General features: G+C 36.4%; 1 protein-coding gene across 8 annotated transcripts in view; it reads left to right on the top strand.

The window, feature by feature from the left end:
- The window catches only part of Swt1 (SWT1 RNA endoribonuclease homolog), a 76,804-nt gene that overhangs the window by 45,451 nt on the left and 8,295 nt on the right, over positions 1–23,058 (top strand). For 5 of the 8 annotated variants that reach the window (XM_075988203.1, XM_075988204.1, XM_075988207.1 and 2 more), the window contains 5 exons: positions 1,006–1,154; positions 4,635–4,822; positions 9,328–9,459; positions 16,108–16,174; positions 21,490–21,554. In XM_075988203.1, the coding sequence (XP_075844318.1) occupies positions 1,006–1,154; positions 4,635–4,822; positions 9,328–9,459; positions 16,108–16,174; positions 21,490–21,554 (601 nt within the window). Of the gene's footprint in view, positions 1–1,005; positions 1,155–4,634; positions 4,823–6,935; positions 7,011–9,327; positions 9,460–16,107; positions 16,175–21,489; positions 21,555–23,058 lie in introns of those variants that run through there. The other 3 variants (XM_075988208.1, XM_075988209.1, XM_075988210.1) reach the window with 3 other exon arrangements.

Here is a 23,058-nt window from a genome sequence, read left to right as displayed (position 1 = left end):
GTGTGTGTGTGTGTGTGTGTGTGTGTGTGTGTGTGTGTGTGTGTGCGCGTGTGTGTGTGTGCGCGCGCAGAGCCTCTGAAACCATGAACATTAAAACAGAAGCAAAGCAAAATTGCAGCGTGATGATTTCTGCTTTTGGAAGCAACTACTTAGCATTATATTTTAATGACAGAAAGATTTGTCTTTTCTCTCTTTTTTTTTTATTTCATTCTCAAAAAAATTTTTTTTTGTTTGTTTGTATGAGACAGACTCTCAATATAGCGATTTCCCTGCTTCTTGCTCTTGTGCACTGGAATTACAGGCATATACCACTATGCCTGTCTTCTTCCTAACTTTTTAAAACTTTGAAATGATTGTTACCAATAACTTCGGAATTAGTGGAAATATTCTTAGCCTCTTGAGAGAAAGTTATGGTAGATTATCTTAATTTAACTTACAGGAGGAAAATTACAGCTTTTTTTTTCTTATTGTTGTCCAAATTCTTTATTAGCTGAACTTTTGTTGTATGCAGAGAGATAACACATTATTTTCAATAAATCTTGTTTTACTTTTCATGTGATAGAATTTCAGGTAAGTTATTACATGATAGCTGTGCAATCATGGTAGGAGTTACATCTGACTTATATGCTTGTCCCTTATATGACTCTTCCTTTATGATAGTCATCTGGATGTGAGACAGCTTCAACTTTGAACACACCATGCTTGGGCTTTTTGTCTGGTGATTAATTCCTTTTACTGAAGAATGTAATATCTCACTTTTCCTATCCTTTGAAGTTGGCTGTATTCAAGGAACTCATAGAATCCGAAAACAATATCAGATTCAACATGAACACTTTGTCTATAAATAAATGTGTTCAGTTGTTGCTTTCTGTACCAGAGAGACATGCTAGTTGTGACATGTATGTGTAAATGTCTACTCTCTTTAAATTGCAAAATTAATACTTAGTGTTGCAAATGTTGTATGCTTATTCTCTCAATTTTTTTTCTTAATTTTTTTCTTACCAGCTAATAATGCAGTGGATTTTAAAACAGTAAAATTCCTGCTTCAGGATTCTAAAAGTTTGTTACATGCCTTCAGTACAAGGTCAAATTATGATGGCATTCTTCCACAGACCTTTGCGCAAGTAAACAAACTACTTCAAGTACTTGCAGAGGTAAGATACCTATGGAGTAATATTTAGAGTAGTTAATCATATATTTCAAATGTGGATTTAGTGGCCAACAATAAAAGGATATATTACCGTGACTTACCCTAGCATTCTAAAGGCATTGAGTAAATACTAATTACATTGAAGTATAGACAAGTGCTATTACAGAGTATGGAACATCCATTTTCTATGGAAGGTATATCAGAATAGTTGAATTATTTGTTTTTCAAGATAGAATTTGTCTATATAGTTCACCGAGCTTCAAATGCATGATTTTTTTTTTTAGTACTCTGTATTATTGACATTATGGGTATATATCACTATAAACTTGGGATTTTATTTTCTTGTTGTTGAATTTTATATTATTTCATTTATGGACAAGAGAAAGCTGTGCACACACAAAAAAGAGGGGCTAGAGAGATGGCTTTTAGTAGTTAAGAGTCCTTAATGCTCTTGGAGAATATTCAGGTTCAGTTCTCTGCATTTACATGGTGGTTTACAACTATCCTTAACTCTACTTTCAAAGGTTCTGATACCATCTTCTGACCTCTTCTGGCACCAGGCATGCACACAGTACACATACATGAATGCAGACAAAACACTCATACACATAAAATAATTTAAACAATAACAAAATAAATTTTGAGATTTTTTTTTTTGAGACAGGGTCTCATGTAGCTCAGGCTAGCCTCAGATTTGCAATGTAGCCAAGGATAACCTTAATTTTTTGGTACTCTTGCCTTTATCTCCTGAGTACTGGGATTGTAGATATGTACTATAATGCTCTGTTTATGTAGTGCTTGGGGAGCTAATCAACAGTGTCATGCATATTAGGCAAAGCTCTCCATCAGCTGAGATACATCCTGAACCCTAGAATATATTTTGCTAGATATTGTGTGGAGAATTCATTAAATTTGATTCATGTCTCAAATATCTATCTATGTTTCTAACCTGAACAATAAATATATTATTTCCAAAATAAGGTTTCTTAATATAATAACTTGAGAAGTACACCTAATCTTAGTTATCAAGTATTGAAAACCAAGAAAGGAATTACTCATCTTCCATTTGCTTCTGGAAAGCTTCTGAGAAACTAGGGTGAACAGTTAGCTAGTACCATTTTCAGCTATGTGTGTAAGAGGGGTGGAAGTAGGAAAAGACATCCTTGTTTTGTTACTTCCCAGATACCCCAAAATTTTGATCAATCACTATGCTAGAATAATTCAAATCAATTTTGTTGATTAGTTTTAGGTTTTACATGCTCAGGACTCTGACCTGTGGATTTTTTTTGTTGTTGTTGTTTCAGGATTTTTTTTTCCTCTAGTTCTTTAAATTCTTTTGAATCTTTACCCCCTTTTTTGTATTATGAGTACAATAATAATTCATGACTTAGAATTGCCATAAGAATGAACTATTACTGAAGAAATTAGTGCCTGGCCGATAGTAAGTGCTATATAAATGTTTATTTTTTTTTAAAAAAAATTTACTTGCATGATTGTGTATACTCAGATTTAAGAGCCAGAGCAAAGGAGAAATAGGTCAATACTCAGTTTTAAACATTTATGGATATTAACGCAGTTATCTGGGTGGAGGTGTAGCTCTGAGTTCCAGCCCAGTATTGCCACAAAAATTAATTTCAGGAAAAAATATATAGGGCCATTATTTATATATAGTAAGTTCATAATTTACTACAAACAGGGAAAATGAGAAGATCATCTCTTTTTGCTTTCTGCCCCAGCATGGTAATACCTCTGCATTTGGTGTAGGATCATAACTTTCTAGATTGCTGAGAGTCAAATCTCTTTTGCTTTTTACCATTTGAGTTATCTTACATGATGTTTTTAATCTTTGTATTTCTGTTTCCTTCACTTCAAAGTCTGAATTGTTTCTGTTTCATAGGGTTTCAGTTCTGTGTCATAGTACTATGTAGTCACAAGGACTGAGTAAGCTAATATAAAAAAGAAACAAACAAAAAAAAACCACAACAGTTTAAAGCATAGAAATAGTATTAAGCTAACTTTGGAAATCATTCTTTTATTAACGTGGAAACTTAGTCCTAGGGAAATAGTGATTTTTCGTTTTATGTTGGTCAGCTACTCCTGGGCAGCCTTAAAATATGGCTAATAAACCCAGTGGAGAAAACTAATTTTGCCTTTGCAAGCAGGTATCAATTGCAAATAACTTTTTGGTCAGGCATGAGAGCCTATGTCCATTTGACCCTCTCAGTGCTGGGACCCCATGTGGTTTGAACCCGTGCAGGCCCTGTGTGTGTTGCTACAGTCTCTGAATTCATACATGCTTCAGTACTGTTGTGTCTAGAATACATTGTTTCCTTGGTGTCCTCTGTCACCTCTGGCTCCTACAGTCTTTTCATCTCTTCTTCCATATAGACTCCTGAGCCTTGATGACATTCCATTTAGGACTGAGTAAGTCTCTCAATCTCTGCACATTGTCCAGTTGTGGGTCTCTTTGTTAGTTCCCATCTACTTCAAGAAGAAGCTTCTCTGATGAAGGTTGAGCAAGACACTGAACTATGTGTATAGCAATATGTCATTAGACATTATTTATAATATATATTAGACAATATATATTATTATAGATAGGTGCACAGTCTATCTAGTCTGCATCAGATATAGATTTCATCTTATGGAGTGGCCTTAATTCCAATCAGAAAGTGGTTGGGTATTCCTATAACACTTGTTTTACTGTTGCACTATATCTTGTAGGTCGGTTAACTTTGTAGGCCACGGGGTTTGTTGCTGGGAAATATTCTCCTCTGTTAGCGTGTAGTGTATCTTCCAGTACCATGAACAGTCAGTTGTAGTGAAGGCTGTAGTTAGGCATCAGCTCAACTTCTTTATGTTACATGGCATGTGTAAATGATGTCTTCAGCAATATGGTCTTACTGCACTGTCAGATTGCAGAGAGTAATCAATAGCCTTGGCAGTCATCTATGATGTTTGGGGTTTCCATGGGGCTGCTTTGACCAACAGTTCAACAGGATGTAACCCATTTCTGCCACTGGAGGATTTACTTGGTGGCATAAGATGTCTAGTGGAGGTATTGTGTCCCCCATTATTCAGTGACTCCATTTAGATTCCTTTCATATATATATACATTTTAAGACACTTATACAGTAGTAGATTTCCAAATGTTTTTTCAAGTGGCCTTTAATAGTCCCTTTCCAGATTTCCTTATTTACCCTCCTATCCTCTGCCCATTTAATCATCCTAGTTTGCCCTTTGTCTCTCCATACAATATATTGACATTTGAACGTTAGGTAAGAAAGATCTCTGTAGTAAATAAACTGATATATTATTTGATTTAAGCAGGAAAGAAAAATATTTTTTCTAAGTCTAGTGCTTTTCTAGGAATATTCTGTACATATGAAAGAAAGAGTAACCAGAATGTTCAGTAAGCTAGTGACTGTTTTCTCAGTTGCTAGTGAAGGACTGGTATTCATTTTATGTAATTCTTATGTCATAGGTCAAGACAAAACTGAAGCCAGATTCTTCAGAAAGCACAGTGAATAAAAAGCAGAAAGACACTTCTTTGGTGAAGCTTCATAACCAAGACGTCACTGTTTTCTCGGATTCTCCCCTTCCCCAGTTCACTAGGCATCAAGAAATATGGTCTATCCTGGAGAATGTTTGGACTTCAATATATCAGAACAGGTACTAAATTCCCAAGACATCCTCCACTTTATCATTACAAGTTTGCTTTTGTAGGGTTTCCATTATTACAATTTCTACTGTGTTAGTGTTTGGGCTTTGATTTTATTGTCCTATGGGCTTTTGGTCCTGTTGATGCATTAGAAATATTTATGTTTAAATCAGTGTAAACATTAGGATTACCTGGAAAAATTTTTGTTTCTATATTTAAACACTATTCCCAGAAATTTGGATTCAGTAGGGGAAGAGTTGAGCCTAAGAATGCATTTAAAAAAATCTCTCGGGGCTGAGAAGATAGCTCAGTGGTTAAGAGCACTGACTGCTCTTCTAAAGGACCTGGTTTCAATTCCCAGCACCCACATGGCAGCTCACAACTGTCTGTAACTCCAAGATCTTACACCTTCACACAGACATACATGCAGGCAAAACATCAAGGCACACAAAATAAAAATTAATAATTACCCCCAAAAAAATCTTCCTAGGTGATTCTATTGTAATCATGATGAGGAACATTGCTTGCATAGGTCACAACCAGTGAGTCACTTAGATTGATTCAGCAGCTTAGCAGATTGCAAGTCTGTAATTAAATTGGAAATAACTTGAGAAAAGTTCCTTCTATTAAAGAAAATTCATATAAGAGTTTAAAGGTGTGGGCTGGAGAGATGGCTCAGAGGTTAAGAGCACTGGCTGCTCTTCCAGAGGTCCTGAGTTCAATTCCCAGCAACCACATACATGGTGGCTCACAACCATCTGTAATGAGATCTGGTGCCCTCTTCTGGTGTGTGGGCATACATCGAGGCAGAATGTTGTATACATAATAAATAAATAAATGAATCTTAAAAAAAAAAAGAGTTTAAAGGTGTATAAATACTATTGTTTAAAAGGAAAATACTATTACTTTAGTATATAAACATAAACCACTTTAGAATTAATGAAATGAGGTACAGAGATCATTTAAAAAATATAAAATTTTTATTTTATATTTGTGTATGTGTGTGTAGTAGTGTCATAGTGTGGAGGTCAGAGGATAGCTTCCAGAAATGGGTTCTTTCCCTCTGCTGTGTGAGTTCCAGGAATCAAGCCCAGGGCATCAGGGTTAACAGCAAGTAGATTTTACTTGTTGAAGCCATTTTGCTGTCCCCTTTTTCCTACCATTGTTTGGGACCACTTGTGTTTTAGACAGGTGTTCTGAACCTGGGCTGCATTCCCCTTGAATAGTTTTGCAGATAGGTGCTGTTAGGATAGTTTATATCACTTAAAACCTCTGATTTTATTTTATTGGGTTTTGAGACAGGGTTTCTCTGTGTAGCCCTGACTGACCTGGAACTCGCTGTAAACCAGGCTGCCCTCGAACTCACAGAGATCTGCCTGCCTCTGCTCCCGAGTGCTGGGATTAAAGGCGTGCACCACACTGCCACAGGTATATTATGTTGCATATTCCCTGTGCCTCATTCTCACCTATCTCCCCTTTTTTCTACCCTCCCATTTGTCTGCTTTGTTCTTGGGCTCCTTTTTTATTCCTTGGCTATAATTAAACATTTTTCAACAAATTTATGGCCTGATATTTGGCTTTCTAACCCATCATATGAAAAAGATAGCTACATCTGGCTTGTGAATTAAAAACTACAAAAATTTGTAATTTTTTATGAATCAGTTTCTTTTTCTACTCAACATATTTTTGGTGCTTTGGCTAATCAAATGTTCTTGTTTACAGAAAATTAGCTTTTATAGGAGGCAGGAATGGCTGCTATAAAAAATATTTGAGTTGGGTGGTGGTGCATGACTTTAATCCCAGCATTTAGAGGGCAGAGGCAGAGTTTGAGGCCAGCCTGGTCTACAAGAGCTAGCTCCAGGACAGGTTCCAAAGCTACAGAGAAACCCTGTCAAAAAAGATATTTGAAAACGTAGGAGTTGATCTATAATATTCATGCATTTGTACCACATGTTAAGAGAGCTCCATGCTATTTCTGAATAACAGACTGTGTATATATTAGCATTTCAGTAAGTTATGATGTTTATATTGTCTTAACAATACATATTTATTTAGCCTAGTTTTTTTTAAAATATTTATTTATTTATTACGTATACAATGTTCTGTCTGTGTATATGTCTGCAGGCCAGAAGAGGGTACCAGACCTCTTTACAGATGGTTGTGAGCCACCATGTGGTTGCCGGGAATTGAACTCAGGACCTTTGGAAGAGCAGGCAATGCTCTTAACCACTGAGCCATCTCTCCAAGCCCCTAGTTTTTTTTTTTAAACAAACCTAATTGTATACCAGAATTGCAAAAGAATTTATTGAACATAATTCTTTCACAAATAAATGCTCATTTGGGGGTCTGGTAAGTCTATTCTTAATTACTCATATAAGTTACTAGAATACACTTATGGTTAGTGTTATCAACTTCACAGAATCTAGAAACATCTGGAAGATGGGCCTTTGGTTGTGCCTGTTGAAGGCTATCTTGATTGCTTAATTAAGGTAGAAAGACCCACCGACTGTAGGCAGCACTATTCTCTGGCTGGGTCCTGGATGTCTGAAGCAGAGGAAGTAAGCAGTGTAGATTTATCTCTTGCTCTCTGCTTCTTTACCATCAATGCAATGTGACCAGTTTCTCAAGCTCCTATGACTCCATTCATACCCACGGTGAACTGAAGGAAACCTTTCCCTTCAGTTGATTTTGTCACAGTGTTTTATTATAGCAATAGGAAAAGGAACAGACAAGTTCTAGATACAACTATAAATGCCATCATTTTTGTGCCTTACTAATCAGTGTTGAGCTTGCATCATATCAGGTCAGGTTTTTATTGTCTATTTACGAGGAAATTGGATGAGTGTTTTGTATTGCTGATTCATGTCGAACAATAATCTTTTATTTGGGCATGGTGACACAGTAATCCTACTGTTCAGGAGGGTGGGACAGAATGGCTGTGACTTGGAGGCCAGCCTGGGCTACATAAGATCCTGTCTGGAAAACAAAAAGGTTTCCTGCAGTTTGTCATTCAAGTTTTTGAGGTAATTGTTTAAATGTGTATTTTTGGTTTGCAGAAGGATTTATAGTTACGATTCCTTTTACCTTTGTTATTACTATTCTCAGTGGCTTCATTAATAATACTATGCAGGCAAAACCAATAAAAAAACTGATTTTGATAGTTCATAATTTTCTATGAACTGATTAACCGGTTGAATAGCTTATTTCATAATGTTGAATCTAATGAGTCTGAAAGTAGATTGCAGCTTTCATACATAAGCCTGGTTTAAAATGTTTCTGTTGGGAAACTATAATGATTCACCACAAACTGTGTATCTTAAAGTAGCAGAAATTTATTTAGTCGTTGTTAAGAAGGCCTTTAAGTGGAAAAACAAAAGACTGGCGGGAACTCTAAGTAAGAATCTGCTCTGTCTTTGTCTTCCTCAGTCCTTGCCTAGTAAGTGCGTCCCTCCAGTCTCTGCTTTTGTCTTCATGGAGAGAGTATGGCCTACTCTAATCCAGTCCTTATTTAGCTGAACCATTTACATTTGCCAAAGACTTGTTTCAAGTGAGGTCCATACTGAAGCTCTAACACAGTGGTTCTCCACCTTCCTAACACTGCAGCCTTTTAATAACAGTTTCTCATGTTGAGGTGACCTCTTAACTATGAAATTATTTTCATCGCTACTTTGTAGTTGTAATTTAGCTACTGTTATGAATCATAACATAATATTTGATATTGCAGGTGGTCTTAGGTGACTCTGTGCAAGGGTCATTTGACCTCAAAGGGTCATAACTCATAGGTTGAGAAGGCATTGCTCTAGATGAATGTAAATTTGGGGAGGACACCATTCAGATACAATACAATGCGTTTTGATTTTTAATATAGTTGCTGTTACCTAAGTAAATATTTATTTATGTATTTAGAGACAGGGTTTCACTATGTAGCCCTGGCTAGCCTGGAACTCACTGTGTAGACTAGGTTAGCTCTGAACTTAGATCTGCCTGCTTCTGCTTTCTAACTGCTAGGATTAAAGTTGTGTACTACAATACCTCATCTTATTTTTAGTTTTGACCCATATATATATATATATATAGCATAAACATTTAAAAATATTTTAGTATTTTATTAAGTAAATATTAAAGGTTTCACTAATTTTTCTAATTCTTAATTCACAATAAGTTTCTGGAAGTGGAATTACAAGGATAAACATCCAGTTTTTTATTTAATCTGATACCTAATTCTTCATGTTTATGTTCTGGAGTACTGACTTGTATGTCTATTAGTAGTATTACTTCCCCTCCATCTCTGTGCTCTTTTAGAGTGAAGTTCCCTTTAAATTAGGTCTGTGTGGTGTGTGACCAAGATCCCTTGTGTGGATGTTAGCCCAGACTTCTCTCATGTCACTGTCTTTGATTTCCTACTTAAATAGATGAGCATTGCAAAAGATTACTCATATTATTTTTTATGTGTCATCAATGAAAACACTTATAAGTACTAAATGAGCACATACTTTTTTCTTTCTGTTTTTTTTAGCACAGATGTATTTCAGACACTGGACTCAAGTTCAACTCTGACCACTTCAAAAATAGCATCATTTGAAGAAGCATTTATATATCTTCAAAAGTTAATGGCAGCTGTAAAGGATATTCTTGAAGGAATTCAAAGGTAAGCATTGTATTAAATCTAACGTTTATAAATCTTATATTTATCAGCTTAATTTAGACTTGCTAGGAGTCATCTAGCAAGTTAGAAACTATTGGCTGTTTTTGAGACAGGGTCTCACTACATAGCCTTGACTGGTCCGGTCTGGACCAGGCTGGCTGCAAACTCACAAAAATCTGCCTGCCTCTGCTTCTTGAGTCCTGGGATTGAAGGTGTGCACCATTACACCTAGCAGATGATTGGCTTTTAGATTTACCTTTCTTAGTTTCCTATATTTTGTATCCTTTGTAGGAGAGGAAAATGGGAGAAACAAGTTAGTCTTCTGTGAGAAAACTTGGTGCATTTTGAAGCACATACTCTCTCTCCTTTTTTGTCCTGTGTGTGTGATTGATGTTGAGGTACTTTCCTCAAATCTTTCTTCATCTTATTTTTTGAGACAGGGTCTTTCATTGAACCTGGCGATTGCCATTTTGACTAGACTGACTGGCCAGTGAGCCCCAGAATCTTGTTTCTGCTCTAGCACTGAGGTGACAGGTGTGCATAGTCATGTCTGAACTCAGATCCTAGTATTCGCTTCTGCAGTAAGCACTTTACCCGCTGAACCATTTTCCCAGCCTAAGGCTTAAGTTTAGATGACTTTTTGTTTTTCTTGTTTTGTTTAGTTGTATTTAGATAGAGGAATAAATACGACTAACATGTGTGTGTTTGACTGTGTAGACCTAATCATAAATTGCCATTTTAAAAATTAAATCTGTGCTTGGTTTTAAGAAAAGATGATTTTTATTAGTTGTTTAAAAACACATCTTGTGGTTTTGGTTTGAAATACCTTATAAGAGAGCTCGCTCTCTCGCTCTCTCTCTCTCTCTCTCTCTCTCTCTCTCTCTCTCTGTGTGTGTGTGTGTGTGTGTGTGTGGTGTATTTGCACATTTGTGCAGGTCTGTCCACATTTACATGTTTGTGGAGGTCAGAGGCATGTATGTCCTGTTCTGTCTCTCTGCCTTATTCCCTTAAGATAGAGAGACTTCTGAGGTTAGATTAGTAGACAGCTCCAGTTGACCCTTGTATCTACTAACGGAACTGAGGTTTTAGGAGCACTATTTCTGTGGTGCTAGGGCTTCAAATTCATCTTTGCATGTTTGTACAGAAGGTGTTCTATGCTACTGAGCCCTTGGAACTGTTTTCTAAAACAATTGCCAACCTAAGATCTGGGATTTAATGTATTTCTTGATGTGTGATTTTATGAAATCTCTAAAAATTAATTGTCTGTGAGTTTCTTGCCCGTTTTTTTCCCCCTGTGCTGGGATCAAACCCAAGGCCTTGCATATGTCCTATTCCATTTTGACGTTTGAACAGACCATGTCCACCCACAGACAGTTCCTCCAATGTATGATTCTTAAAAAAGAACTATAATCACAGCATCTTTTCAGATCCACTGGTGCTTTAAACACTTTTGAATTTAAAATTTTATTTTATTAACATGACTTTTGACATACTACTATGTTTGGATAGCTGAGCTCTTGAGATTATTCAAGGTTATTTATAAAAGCGCATCCTTCAGTCCTCATGGAGTGTGGTGGCTTATAGCCATAATCTCAGCATTCAGAGCACGGAGACAGGAAGAGCGCAAGTTTGAAGTCAGACTAGTCTATATAACATGGCCCTGTCTTTTAAAGGGAGGATCAGTTCACTCAATAACAACACCTTAGCCTACTTGTAGTTGCCAGTTGTTGAAACAAATGTTTTGTAAGTAACCTTTAAAACTTCAACTTGGAGTTTTAGAAGTGATTCCTCAGCATTTAAACTAACTGTTTTGAACAAAATGCTTGTCTTTTAGTAATGAGCTTTCTTATTTTGAGTTAGAGATATTTACTCATAGAGGTTTGACCTTCTTCTAGGTGTATCAGAGTCAGTGGGGATGGAAGACACTACCTCTTCCACATAGTTCCCTGAGCCCTAAGGTTTGGTGAAGACATCTCTCAGTCTCTACCCATTGTCCAGTTGTAGATCTCTGTATTAGTTCCCATCTACTGCAGGAGGAAGCTTCACTGATGATGACTGAGCAAGACCTGATCTGTGGGTAAAGCAGGATGTTGTTAAGGGTCATTATATTGCCACATTCCTTTAGCAGAACAGTAGTGTTTGGCTTTCCCTCTAGGTCCATGGCCTCTCTGGTCTCAGAATCTTGGCCATCTGAGCAATGTCATTGATTGGGCCTTAGTTCCGATCAGTTAGTGTTCAGATGGAATGAAGCTCTAGTTAGGTGCCAGTTCCACATCTCTGTGTTCAGTGAGATATGTAGGTGTTGTCTTCAGTAATCAGGCTTTACCATCAGTTTGTGGAAAGCAACAGCTACTTGAATTATTTGAGGATTTCCGTGAGTCCCCTTTCAACAGCTCAATTAGATGAAACCCTTACCTGGTACTGGAGATTTCATTTAGTAGTTAGAGAAGTCAGTTGGGGCTTTGTCTCTCCTACTATTTGGTGGTTTATTTAAATTTATTTCATATATATGTATTTTAAGAATCTCCTACCATAGTAGGCCCTCAAATGGCCGTTAGTGTTACCTGTCTCTCCCTGTCTTCCCTCCCTGTCTCTCCATGACTGTGTATTCTATTTCCTCTTACTGGGAAGATCCTACCTTCAGTCCTTTACTCTACACCTAACATCTGTGGTAATATGGACTAGAGCATTTCTATCAAAGACTTAAAAGCTAATATTCACATATAGGAGAATACATACCATATTTGTCTTTGTAGATATGGATTACTTTACTCAGGATAATTTTTTTTTCTAGCTCCAACTATTTACCTGAAAATTTCATATTTTTCTTTTATTTTTCTTAAATAACGAAGTGATATTCCATTGTGTAAATATACAACATTTTCTTTATCCATTTACCTATTCACCAAATCTCACCACCTAGAAATCATATTGTAGATCCCAGAGACCCATATTGTAGAAGGAGAGACATTTTTGCATTTTAACTGATAAACGGGAATATAGAAGATTATTTTTTAGGGGTGTCCATGTGATGTTTCAATATTTGTACACATTATGTGATACTCAGATCAGGTTTTTAAAATAGCTACCTCCTTTGACCGGTGATGGTGGTACACGCCTTTGATCCCAGCACTTGGGAGTCAGAGGCAGGCAGAGATCTCTGTAAGTTTAAGGCCATCCTGGGATAGCCAGAACTGTTACACAGAAAAACTCTGTCTTGAAAAAACAACAATAACAAAAAATTAGCTATCTTCGCAAACATTTACCATTTCTTTATGATAAAGACATTCAAAATTCTTCCTTCGGATATTTTGAAATATACAGTTGAATGCATAGACTTTGTGAATCTAATCATAATTACCTGAGACTGAGGAGAGTAGGAGGGAGGGAGAAGAGAGGTTGATTGCTTTGTGGGTACAAAGTTATACCTAGGATTGAGAAGCTCTTATATAATAAGCACATAGTGTGACTGTACATAGTGATACTACATTTGTCTTTTTATATATGGCAAATTGCTTATGGATCCCTTCCCTCCCTGATGTGTGTGTATACACATATATATGCATTGTGTGTGTATGTTTGTGTGTGTGTGTGATTTATGGTTTATCTCTTTGGTTAGGAGGTTGTATTTTATTTTATCTTATTTTTTGGTTTTTCAAGACAGTGTTTCTCTATGTAGTCTTGGCTGTGTGGACCAGGCTGGCCTTGAACTCAGAGATCTGCCTGCTTCTGCCTCCCAAGTTCTGGGATTAAAGTTGTGTGCCCCCATGGCCTGACATGAGGTTGTATTTTAAAATTACTTGCTAGGAGAAAACTTTTTCCAATGAAACTGGAATTATTAAAATTTTTGGACATTTTAAAGATATAATGGGGGCTGGAGAGATGGCACAGTGGCTAAGAGCACTGACTGTTCTTCCAGAGGTCCTGAGTTCAAGTCCCCCAGCAACACATGGTGGCTCACAACTATCTGTAATGAGATCTGGCGCCTTCCTGGCATGCGGGCATACATGGAGGCAGAAGGTTGTATACATAATAAATAAATCTTTAAAAAAAAGATATAATGGGTTGTCCCCTTTTTAAGACAGCAGAGTAGGGCTGGAGAGATGGCTCAGAGGTTAAGAGCATTTGACTGCTTTTCTAGAGGTCCTGAGTTCAATTCCCAGCAACCATGTGGTGTCTCACAACCATCTGTAACTTGATGTGGTGCCCTCTTCTGGCCTGTAGGCAGAGCCTGTATACATAATAAATAATAAATCTTAAAAAAAAAAGACAGTAGAGTACATTTCAGATTTTGACTGTGTCCTATAAAATAGCTTTAGAAGCTTTCATAAGTATAATAAAGACAAATGATCTACAAAAATATAGCCGAAAATTTGAGATCACTTCACTTTGCTGTGGTATTATGATTGGCCTAGGGATATTGTGGTGGTTAAAAGTCCTTTGGAATTTAAGAGTTAAAATGACTTGATTTCTTATTCGTTACAGTACCATTCATTTATTTTTTGACTTAAACTAGATGAAGGTGTTTGTGGTAGTCATGCTACTGTTAGAACTTTCATAGTTTTTTCTGTATCCTAGATCTATTAAGGATATTCTTAATATGAGCCATATATGGTGATGAAATTAAAGGATAACCTCAGTTACATAGTTCACTGAGCTACATGAAACTAGTTGGTTTGTTGTTGTTGTTGTTGTTGTTGTTGTTTTTTCTCTTTGACTCTTTTCTTTGGGGGCCCCACACCCAGCTCCCAAATAATCACACAAAGAGGCTTTTTCTTACCTATAATTGTTCAGCCTTATCTTGGCTTGTTTCCAGCCAGCTTTTTTTTTTTTTTTTTTTTTTTTTTTTTTTTTTTTGTTTTTGTTTTTGTTTTTCAAGACCAGCCAGCTTTTCTTAACTTACACTATCCTGTCTGTCTTTTGCCCTGTGGGCTTTTACCTTTCTCTATTTCTGTATATCTTTTATTTCCTTCTTAGTATGTGTCTTGACTGTGTGGCTGCGTGGCTGGCCCTTGGTGTCCTCTCCTCCTTCTCTTATTCCCTTATCTCCTTTTCCCGGATTTCTCCTCCTATTAATTCTCTCTGCCTGCCAGCCCCACCTATTCTTTCTCCTGCCTCACTATTGGCCATTCAGCTCTTTATTAGACCAATCTAATGTTCAGACAGACAGAGTAACACAGCCTCACAGTGTTAAACAAATGCAACAGAAAAGAATGCAATACAATGCAAAACAAATATTCCACAGCAGAAACAAATGTGACCTATCTTTAATATTCTATAACGTGAAACCCTGTCTGAAGAAGCTTTTCCAAACCTATGATAGATAGATAGATAGATAGATAGATAGATAGATAGATAGATAGATAAATAAATAATAAAGGGTTTTCTATTATATTTATGTATTTGTTTGAGGCAAGGGTCAATAGCCAAGGGTATCTGGAACTCACTGTGAAGCCAATACTGGTCTTAAACAGGAGGTAACCTTCCATGTTAATTTTCTACATACTGATGTTATAAACATTAAAATTATGTAAGGGTCTGGAGCAGTGGCTCAGTGGTTATGGAACAGTACTCTTCTTCCAGAGTACTGGGTTCAGTTCCCAGCACTCACATGGAGGATCACAACTGTCTGTAATTTCAGTCCCAGGGGATCTAGTGTCCTCTTTTGGCCTCATTGACCCCAGGCAGACATTCAATGCACAGACATACGTGCAAACAAAAGACCCATAGCCATCAAACAAACAAACAAATAAATAAGTTTTGTATACAAAAAGAATTCCTAACTATTAGAGGGTGGAAAATAATTGCCCTCTTTTTTATTCAAGATTTCTTTTTTTTAATATTTATTTATTATTTATACAGTATTCTGTCTGCTTGTATGCCTGCAGGCCAGAAGAGGGCACCAGACCTCATTACAGATGGTTGTGAGCCACCATGTGGTTGCTGGGAATTGAACTCAGCACCTTTGGAAGAGCAGGCAGTGCTCTTAACCGCTGAGCCATCTCTCCAGCCCTTTATTCAAGATTTCTATCATTTGTTCTGTGTTACTTCCATCAGTTCTCGTCTAATTAATTACTGGTTTTCATAGAGTGCTGTGCTGATAGATAGCTCAGTGTTATTTGAATTTGGCTACAGTCTTTTTAGGTGTCTGTTAGTTTTATTTGTTGTCTGTTTGAACTGGCTAAACATTATAGAAAGAAATCTGCAGTTAAAAGATAGGGTATAAATTTACATTTCTGTCTACCTTTTGAGAACTATGCGTTGTTATAATGTAATATGTGAATTATAATTTCACATGTAAGAATGTTTATGGCAGGTAGGTCCAGTGGCACGGCCCTATAATTCAGTATTTGAGAGGTGGAGGCAGGGCAATTAGGTTTTCAGGGCCAGCCTTGGCTATGTTTCCAGTTTGAGGACAGTCTGGTCTATATGAAACTGTCTCAGCAGACTAAAAGAAGAATGTTTGTGATAGCTAATGTATAGATATTAAAGTAGCTGAAATATTTTAATGAATTAATCTTAGTTGAATTAAGTTAATGGCTTGAATAAACATAATAATCATGGATATGTGTAAGTTTGAAGGATAAAATAAAAGGTTTTTAAAAATTAATTTCCATGGTTCTTTTGTTAATGTATCTTTTTTTTTTTTAGAATTTTAGCTCCTAATAGTAATTTTCAAGATGTTGAGACTCTCTATAACTTCCTAGTCAAGTATGAGGTATGAAAAAAATATTTATATATTATTCACATAATATGTATATTGTATGAATATAAGTACAATAAGATTGCTATTGGTATTTTCTTTAAATGAAATTTTTTTTGATGCAGGATCTTCCTGTTTTATACAGACTGGCCTAAATTAAAACTTGAGAGTGTCATAAAAATTTGCCAATGACCTTTGTTTTTCTACCTGTTAAAAAAATGTATATATTTAAGATATACAAGATAATGTTTTGTAGGACATGATAGCTCATGCCTGTAATCTCAGGACTCAGGAGGCTGAGGCAGGAAAATTATTATGATTTAGAGATCACTATGGGCTACGTAGTAAGTACCAGGTTAGCCTGGGCTGTGAGAAATCTTGTCTCAAAAAACAAAACAAAACAAAAATAAACAAAGGGGAATGGAGGTGGGGCTCAGCTTTTAACAGCATATATTGCTTATATATTCCAGGAGATCCAGAGCCTTTTTCTGGCCTCTGTGGGTGGTTGTGTGTACAGACGCACATACCCACACTCTAAAAGTTTTTATCTTAAAAAAACAAGTAGTTATTACATTCTAGTAAATAAACAGAACCACCTTCTTATATAATATCCCCTTTAATTGGCAATAAAATTAAAATCTACCTTTTTAGCAAAACAATCCGAAATTTAATGATGTTATTAACTATAGTCTTCATGTTGTATAGTAGCTTGCTGCATTTGTTCATCTGTATCTTCTTCTCCAATCTATTCCTTACCAATAACATAACCAATTTTTATCTTGTTCCCTAAGTGAAATTACAATAGAGTCCTGAAATATACTTGTTTCAGCACAGAATTCTTTCTTATTGGGGAACTTAACATCTTGGGCAGGCCATTGCTTCATTGTGGGATGAATGCAAGATGTTCTATATCCTAGCTCCTTAGGTACTAAGTGTATGGAGCTATCCCAGCCATTATGACAACTATAAATATTGTACCACCCTACCCTGTTCACCTATTTAAAATGGTCTCCAGAGAAGAGGAGCCATTTCTTCAAGGAAAATATGATTCAGTTTTCTACTCAGTAATGGCATAGACCCTCGACTAAGAACTGAAATGAGGTTGCAGTGTGTCTTCTACATTGACCTCCATGTTTTCCTCATCATTGCTGATCCAAGGACAGTGCTCTATTGATTTCTAATTTCTGGGTTTTTTTAAAAGATTTATTTATTGTGTATATAGTGTTGTTTCTGTCTGCATGTATACCTGTAGGCCAGAAGAGGACATCAGATTGCATTGTAGATGGTTGTGAGCCACCATGTGGTTGCTGGGAATTGAACTTAGAACCTTTGAACAAGCAGCCAGTGCTTTAACTGCTGAGCCATCTCTCCAGCCCTAATTCCTGTTTGTTAAACGCTCTCTGCTATTTTTTATCCTGTCTTTCAATTTTATGTGTATATGGTGTCTTTTGTTGTGCATTTGTTTGTTTGTTTTCTTAAATTTATTTTATTATGTGCATTGGTGTTTGCTTATGTGTCTGTGAGAAGGTGTCAGATTCCCTGGAACTGGAGTTACAGGCAGTTGTGAGCTGTTGTGTGGATGCTGGGAATTGAACCTGAGTCCCCTGGAACAGCATCAAATGCTCTTAACTGCTGAGTCATCTCTCCAGGCCCTGTTTGTTTTTGAGACAGGGTCTTGTGCTAAATCTTGGGCCAGCCTGAAACTTAGTATGTAGTTCAGACTGTTCTTAAACCCCGGTCATTTTACCTCACCTTCCTGAGAACTCGGGTTATTGGCCTGTACACCACTCCTAGCTTATGTGTTATATTTATAAATGATCTCAGTGAAGGAGCAGCACATGCTGGGGCTTCACATTTTAGGGAGCCAAACTTCCTTGAATATTTTTTTACTTTCATGCCTGGTTAGTTCTTCATGTAACTTTTTGTATGGCATATTGTCCATTAACAACCTAGTCAGAAGCTGGGCCAGACACCATTTAGTTATTTGTTCTTTGGATTTAAAATTGTGCATTTACAGCCACAGTGGTAACATAGTGCAGCATTTGGGAGGAGCAAGAGAATCAAGAGTTCAAGGTCATCCTCAGCTACATAGAGAGTTTGAGTCTGATCTATATTATGTATTACATAAGACTGTCACACTCATACAAAGATACATAATATAAATGTAACAGTAATTTAAAATGCCTCCAAATGAGTAAAGAAAAAATGTCTTAATAGTTGAAATTAATGAGTATAGACTTCATGAACTTGCGCTTTAATTTTTATTAGTAAGCTAACTATGTGCTTTATAAGTTGCTTAACTTAATGTGGAGTCATGTTGCCTTTATTTATATTGAATCTCTCAGTATATGGGAATGGTTGATTTTAAAATTAAAGGGTAGTTCTAGGTACTTTTTAAAATAAGATCTTTTAGAAACTTAAGAATTATTGTGTGTTCTTATTATATCTTGTTTTTCTCTCCCAACCACTAACCAAACAGACTATTATTCTCTTTCTCTTATGATCAAACATCTGTAGCCTGTTGATGGTCTGTCTGGGTTTATACCTTGTTGGTCCTGGCATGTGGGGCAAGGGCAAAACATGCACAAAAGGAAAAACTAGACTCATGATGGTTTAATTCCAAATGTATGTTTAAAAAAAAATAAATGATTTTTAAAACAAAATTATAGGGCTGGGTATGGTAGCTCATGCCTGGAATTCCAGCTCCTAGAAGGCAGAGTCAGGAGGATCTCCAAGTTTAAGAAGAGCCTGGTCTATGTAGCAAGTTCTATGACAGCCAAGGCTACATGGTGAGTATCTCAAAACAGACAGATAGATCAAAACCAAAACAAATAAACCAACAAAACCCCCAAATCTAAAACCCAATAGACTGGAGAGAGAGAGAGAGAGAGATGACTTGGTAGTTAAGAGACAGAGTTACTTTTGTAGAGGACCAAGATTTGGACCCTATATAGTGAGTGACTCATAGCTGTGACTCTAGGTCTAGGGAATCCAGTACCTTCTTTTGGCCTCTGGAGGGCACCAAGCATGCACATGATGCACATTCTTGTGTATAAGCAAAACATTTGTATACATGATTTAAAATAAGTAAATCTTAAATACCAAAACTGGGAAAAATGGGTCAGTGGGTGAAGCACTTGTTATGCAAACTTGAGGACTGGACCTATATCAAGACCAGGTTGGCATGGAAGCATGTTTGTAATTCCAACATATGAGTCAGTGATAGGATCCTGGGAGCAAGTTGGCCATCTGGGTTCAAGTGAGAGATGCTTCCTTAATATATAAAGGGGAGAGCCATTGAGGAAGATAATTAATGTTAACCTCTAGCCTTCACACATATACCCACTTGTGCACACACACACATGTAGATACATGTGCAAAAAAATTAAAGAATTATAAATCACATAAAATTATGATACACTATATATTAATTTCATCAGTCATTAAGTATAATATTAAATATATGTATTACTAGAAATTTAATATATAGACACATCCTCATTTTAGGAAAAATACTAGTATTATATTAACTTTTAAAAGTATGTATATTTATAAACTAAAGATACCTATATCCCTCTCATGTATTTTGATAGTATTTGAGATCAAACCCCAGGCCTTATGCATGGTCGGCTAGCATTCGACCAGTAAGCATCCCCCCCACCCCGCTCTAAAATAATTGTATTTAAAAATTTTATAGAATTTAACTTAGAGTAAATGAAGTATTTCTTCATAAGTATGGGTAATGTCGTACGAAAACATTGAAGAAAGTTACAGAATTTTTCAAATAACTACTACCCTGATCTTTATTGATCATTTGCATGATATAAGAACCTTTAAAGTAATATTAAGTGAATCAGAATAGGGATATTTTCCCCACTGAAAATATGGACTGGCTAGTAAAACTCAAGCTTCTTTTACAATGCTGGATATTGTACAGTGAGCTGCATCTGAAGCTCTTTATATAGTTTTGAAAATAATGGAATAGAATATAGTTTTATTGAGTTTCTCTCCACTAGTTTCAGATTTCTGAAATTTTAAATAGTACTATATTATTTATTGAATTTACCACCCACTGAAGTGACACCTTCTGGTGGGCAGTTTGCTGAAGAAGATGGAGGATTATGAATTAAGAACAACGTAGGTACACCTTTAAAAATGAAATTCTGTGGGCAGGTGTCTATCTCGTTGGGTGTACTTGGCTAGTAAGGCCCTGGGTTCAGCCTCTAGCACCAAAAACAAAAAGACATACAAAATTTTCTGATACAAATTTCAAGGTTCTTCCTTGTACATAAATACTACATTGTCAGGCTGGAGAGATGGCTCAGAGGTTAAGAGCACTGACTGTTCTTCCAGAGGTTCTGAGTTCAATTCCCAGCAACCACATGATGGCTCACAACCATCTGTAATGAGATCTGGTGTCCTCTTCTGGTGGGCAGGGATACATAGAACACTGTATATACATCATTAATAAAAAAAAATCTTTAAAAAAATACAACATTGTCTGCATCAGAAATAGGGAGTTTTAAGAAATAAATATTTTAGGACAACTTGCTGTGCAAGCCTGGTTATATAAGTTTCATTTCATTCCTGGAACCCAACATCAAAAGGAGAGAACTGGCTCTCTTTCCCTGATAGTTGTTCACACACTAATGATAAAATATTAAAAAAAACCCAAGATTCCTTCATTTTGTGTTTCAGGTGTACAAGAGTTTGAATGATGGACTCTTATATTTGTGGTTTTATAAATTATGTCTTTGGGTAACACTTTAAAATACAGGTTTTTAGGAAGTATTTATGGGCTAGAGTATAGCTCTAGGTTCAGTATTTGCTTAGCTTGTATAAAACTCTGAGTTTGATTCCTAGAGCCATAAGGAAGTAGGGAGAGAGGAAGAAAAGGAACGTATGAATGAAATGAAAGAAGGAAGGAAGGAATGATGGGGAAGAAAAGAGGGAGGGCAGAATTACCTGTGAGTCCAACCTTTTCCTAAATCAGACCTTTCCACACAGCTTACAGTATTTTTTCTGTACAATTGAATGCCAAAGTAATGTGCTTTTTAAAGATTCCTGTTAATTTAGATCCATCTTGTTTCTACTATTTTTAGTTCTGGGACTAGATTGAGTTGTAATAATAGGACTAACGTTTATACATACTTCAGTATTAACATTTTAGTCACCAAACTTCTTCCTATTCCTGTCTTAGTTTTCATTTAGGTGGTGACTGAAGATCTGATATCCCGCTCTCAGAATATCCCCCATTTTAATTGTGCTTTCATCGCTCATTTAGTTTAACATATCTCCTTAATAACTAACTGTATTTTGGTTCTTTTCAGGTAAACAAAAATGTCAGATTTACTGCCCAGGAACTTTATGATTGTGTTTCTCAGACTGAGTATCGGTAAGCACATCTATATGTGATAATGAGATGTCTATAACTCTGACTATGGAGTGCCAGCTCCTAGACCGCACCCAGGGTTCTGAGAGAAAGCCACAGAGTCAGCATTTCTACCTAAGGTTTTTTTAGAGGGGAAAAAGCACACTTTCCTGATGGTGTCACTCTTTATTCTCCCATGTTAATTCTGCCATTTCTCTTTGTTCTTTACAGCTTATAAAGATCCACAAAGTCTTTTAGGCATTACATCTGAGGTCATATACTATTTCTTAAGTAAATGATAAGAATCAGAGTCGTTCTAATAGCTCACAGTACAATAAATCCAGATAAATTGTCACATAGCAAAGAAGCATTTCACTCAGTCAACTTCCTAACTAATGGGTAACCCACAGCTGCAAAGGGAGAAGTCTTTTTGTTGTCTATAGAGGTAGTCTTATAAAGCTAAACTACTAAGGAGACTAAAAGAAATAAGGAAATTGCGTGCTATATCCTATACTTCTAAATGTATAAACATTTTAAACTAACAGTTTGTGGTTAGTAGTTGTAAAAGGCTGGACTTTGTTGGACTGGAGATTGTTTGCAAAGAGCAATGTGTTGTCAGAGTGCAGGTTGTTGGAGCTGAACCACTGTGCCATGAGCTGAGGGGCAGAGGGCGGGGTCACTCAGGCAGCACTCTCCAAGGCACAAATGACATGAAAGGTGTTTTAAATATTAAAGTGTATTTTTCTGTCCTGCATGTAACACTAGACCATAAAAAAGGAAAACTTGTAACTCTTTCCTAGGGCCATGAAGTTAGTTTGTATTTTGTAGCCCTGGCCCTTTAGAGAATCTTTTCCCATGGTATCTGAACAAAGGCCAGTAAAACCAAGGTTGGGAAGTTATATAGAAAGTTAATCACCATCCTAGGTTATCAGCTAGACCTGGCATCACAATTAAGTTGCTTTGCATTATTTACCATGACTCAACAAATCAGACAGCTGGCTATGTGTTCTTGTAAATAAGATTTTACTTTTCTGTGAATAGTTTATCTTAAAACCCATTAGCAAGGCACCTGGTCTGATCCAAAGCTACTTTGAAGTTATGTCACTTGATGGCTCTTTTTGTTTGTTTTTGTTTTTCGCGACAGGGTTTCTTTGTTACTTTGGAGCCTATCCTGGAATTAGCTCTTGGAGACCAGGCTGGCCTTGAACTCACAAAGATCACCTGCCTCTGCCTCTCAAGTGCTTAATAGAAACTTATAACCCATGACTTGAGTAGCATCTTTTTGTATTTATTATCAAGACTCTGTATAGGCTAACTGTGTTAATATCAATTTGACAATACAGCTAAGGAGGAGCTACCTTTTTGATAATCTACAGATAAAATGTCCAGTAGATCAGGACTGTATTCATGAGATACACATACATTAGATACAGGCTGTGGGGAATTCCTCATAGCCACTAGGGAAAGAATACAATTTAGCACTTGTAAAATTATAGACAGAAGCAAAAGATATTGAGGACTCTATATT

Source organism: Microtus pennsylvanicus, chromosome 10 (genome assembly GCF_037038515.1).
Source record: "Microtus pennsylvanicus isolate mMicPen1 chromosome 10, mMicPen1.hap1, whole genome shotgun sequence".
NCBI lineage: Eukaryota > Metazoa > Chordata > Mammalia > Rodentia > Cricetidae > Microtus > Microtus pennsylvanicus.
Note: the sequence above shows the minus strand (reverse complement) of the source record. Positions and strands in the feature narration are given on the sequence as shown.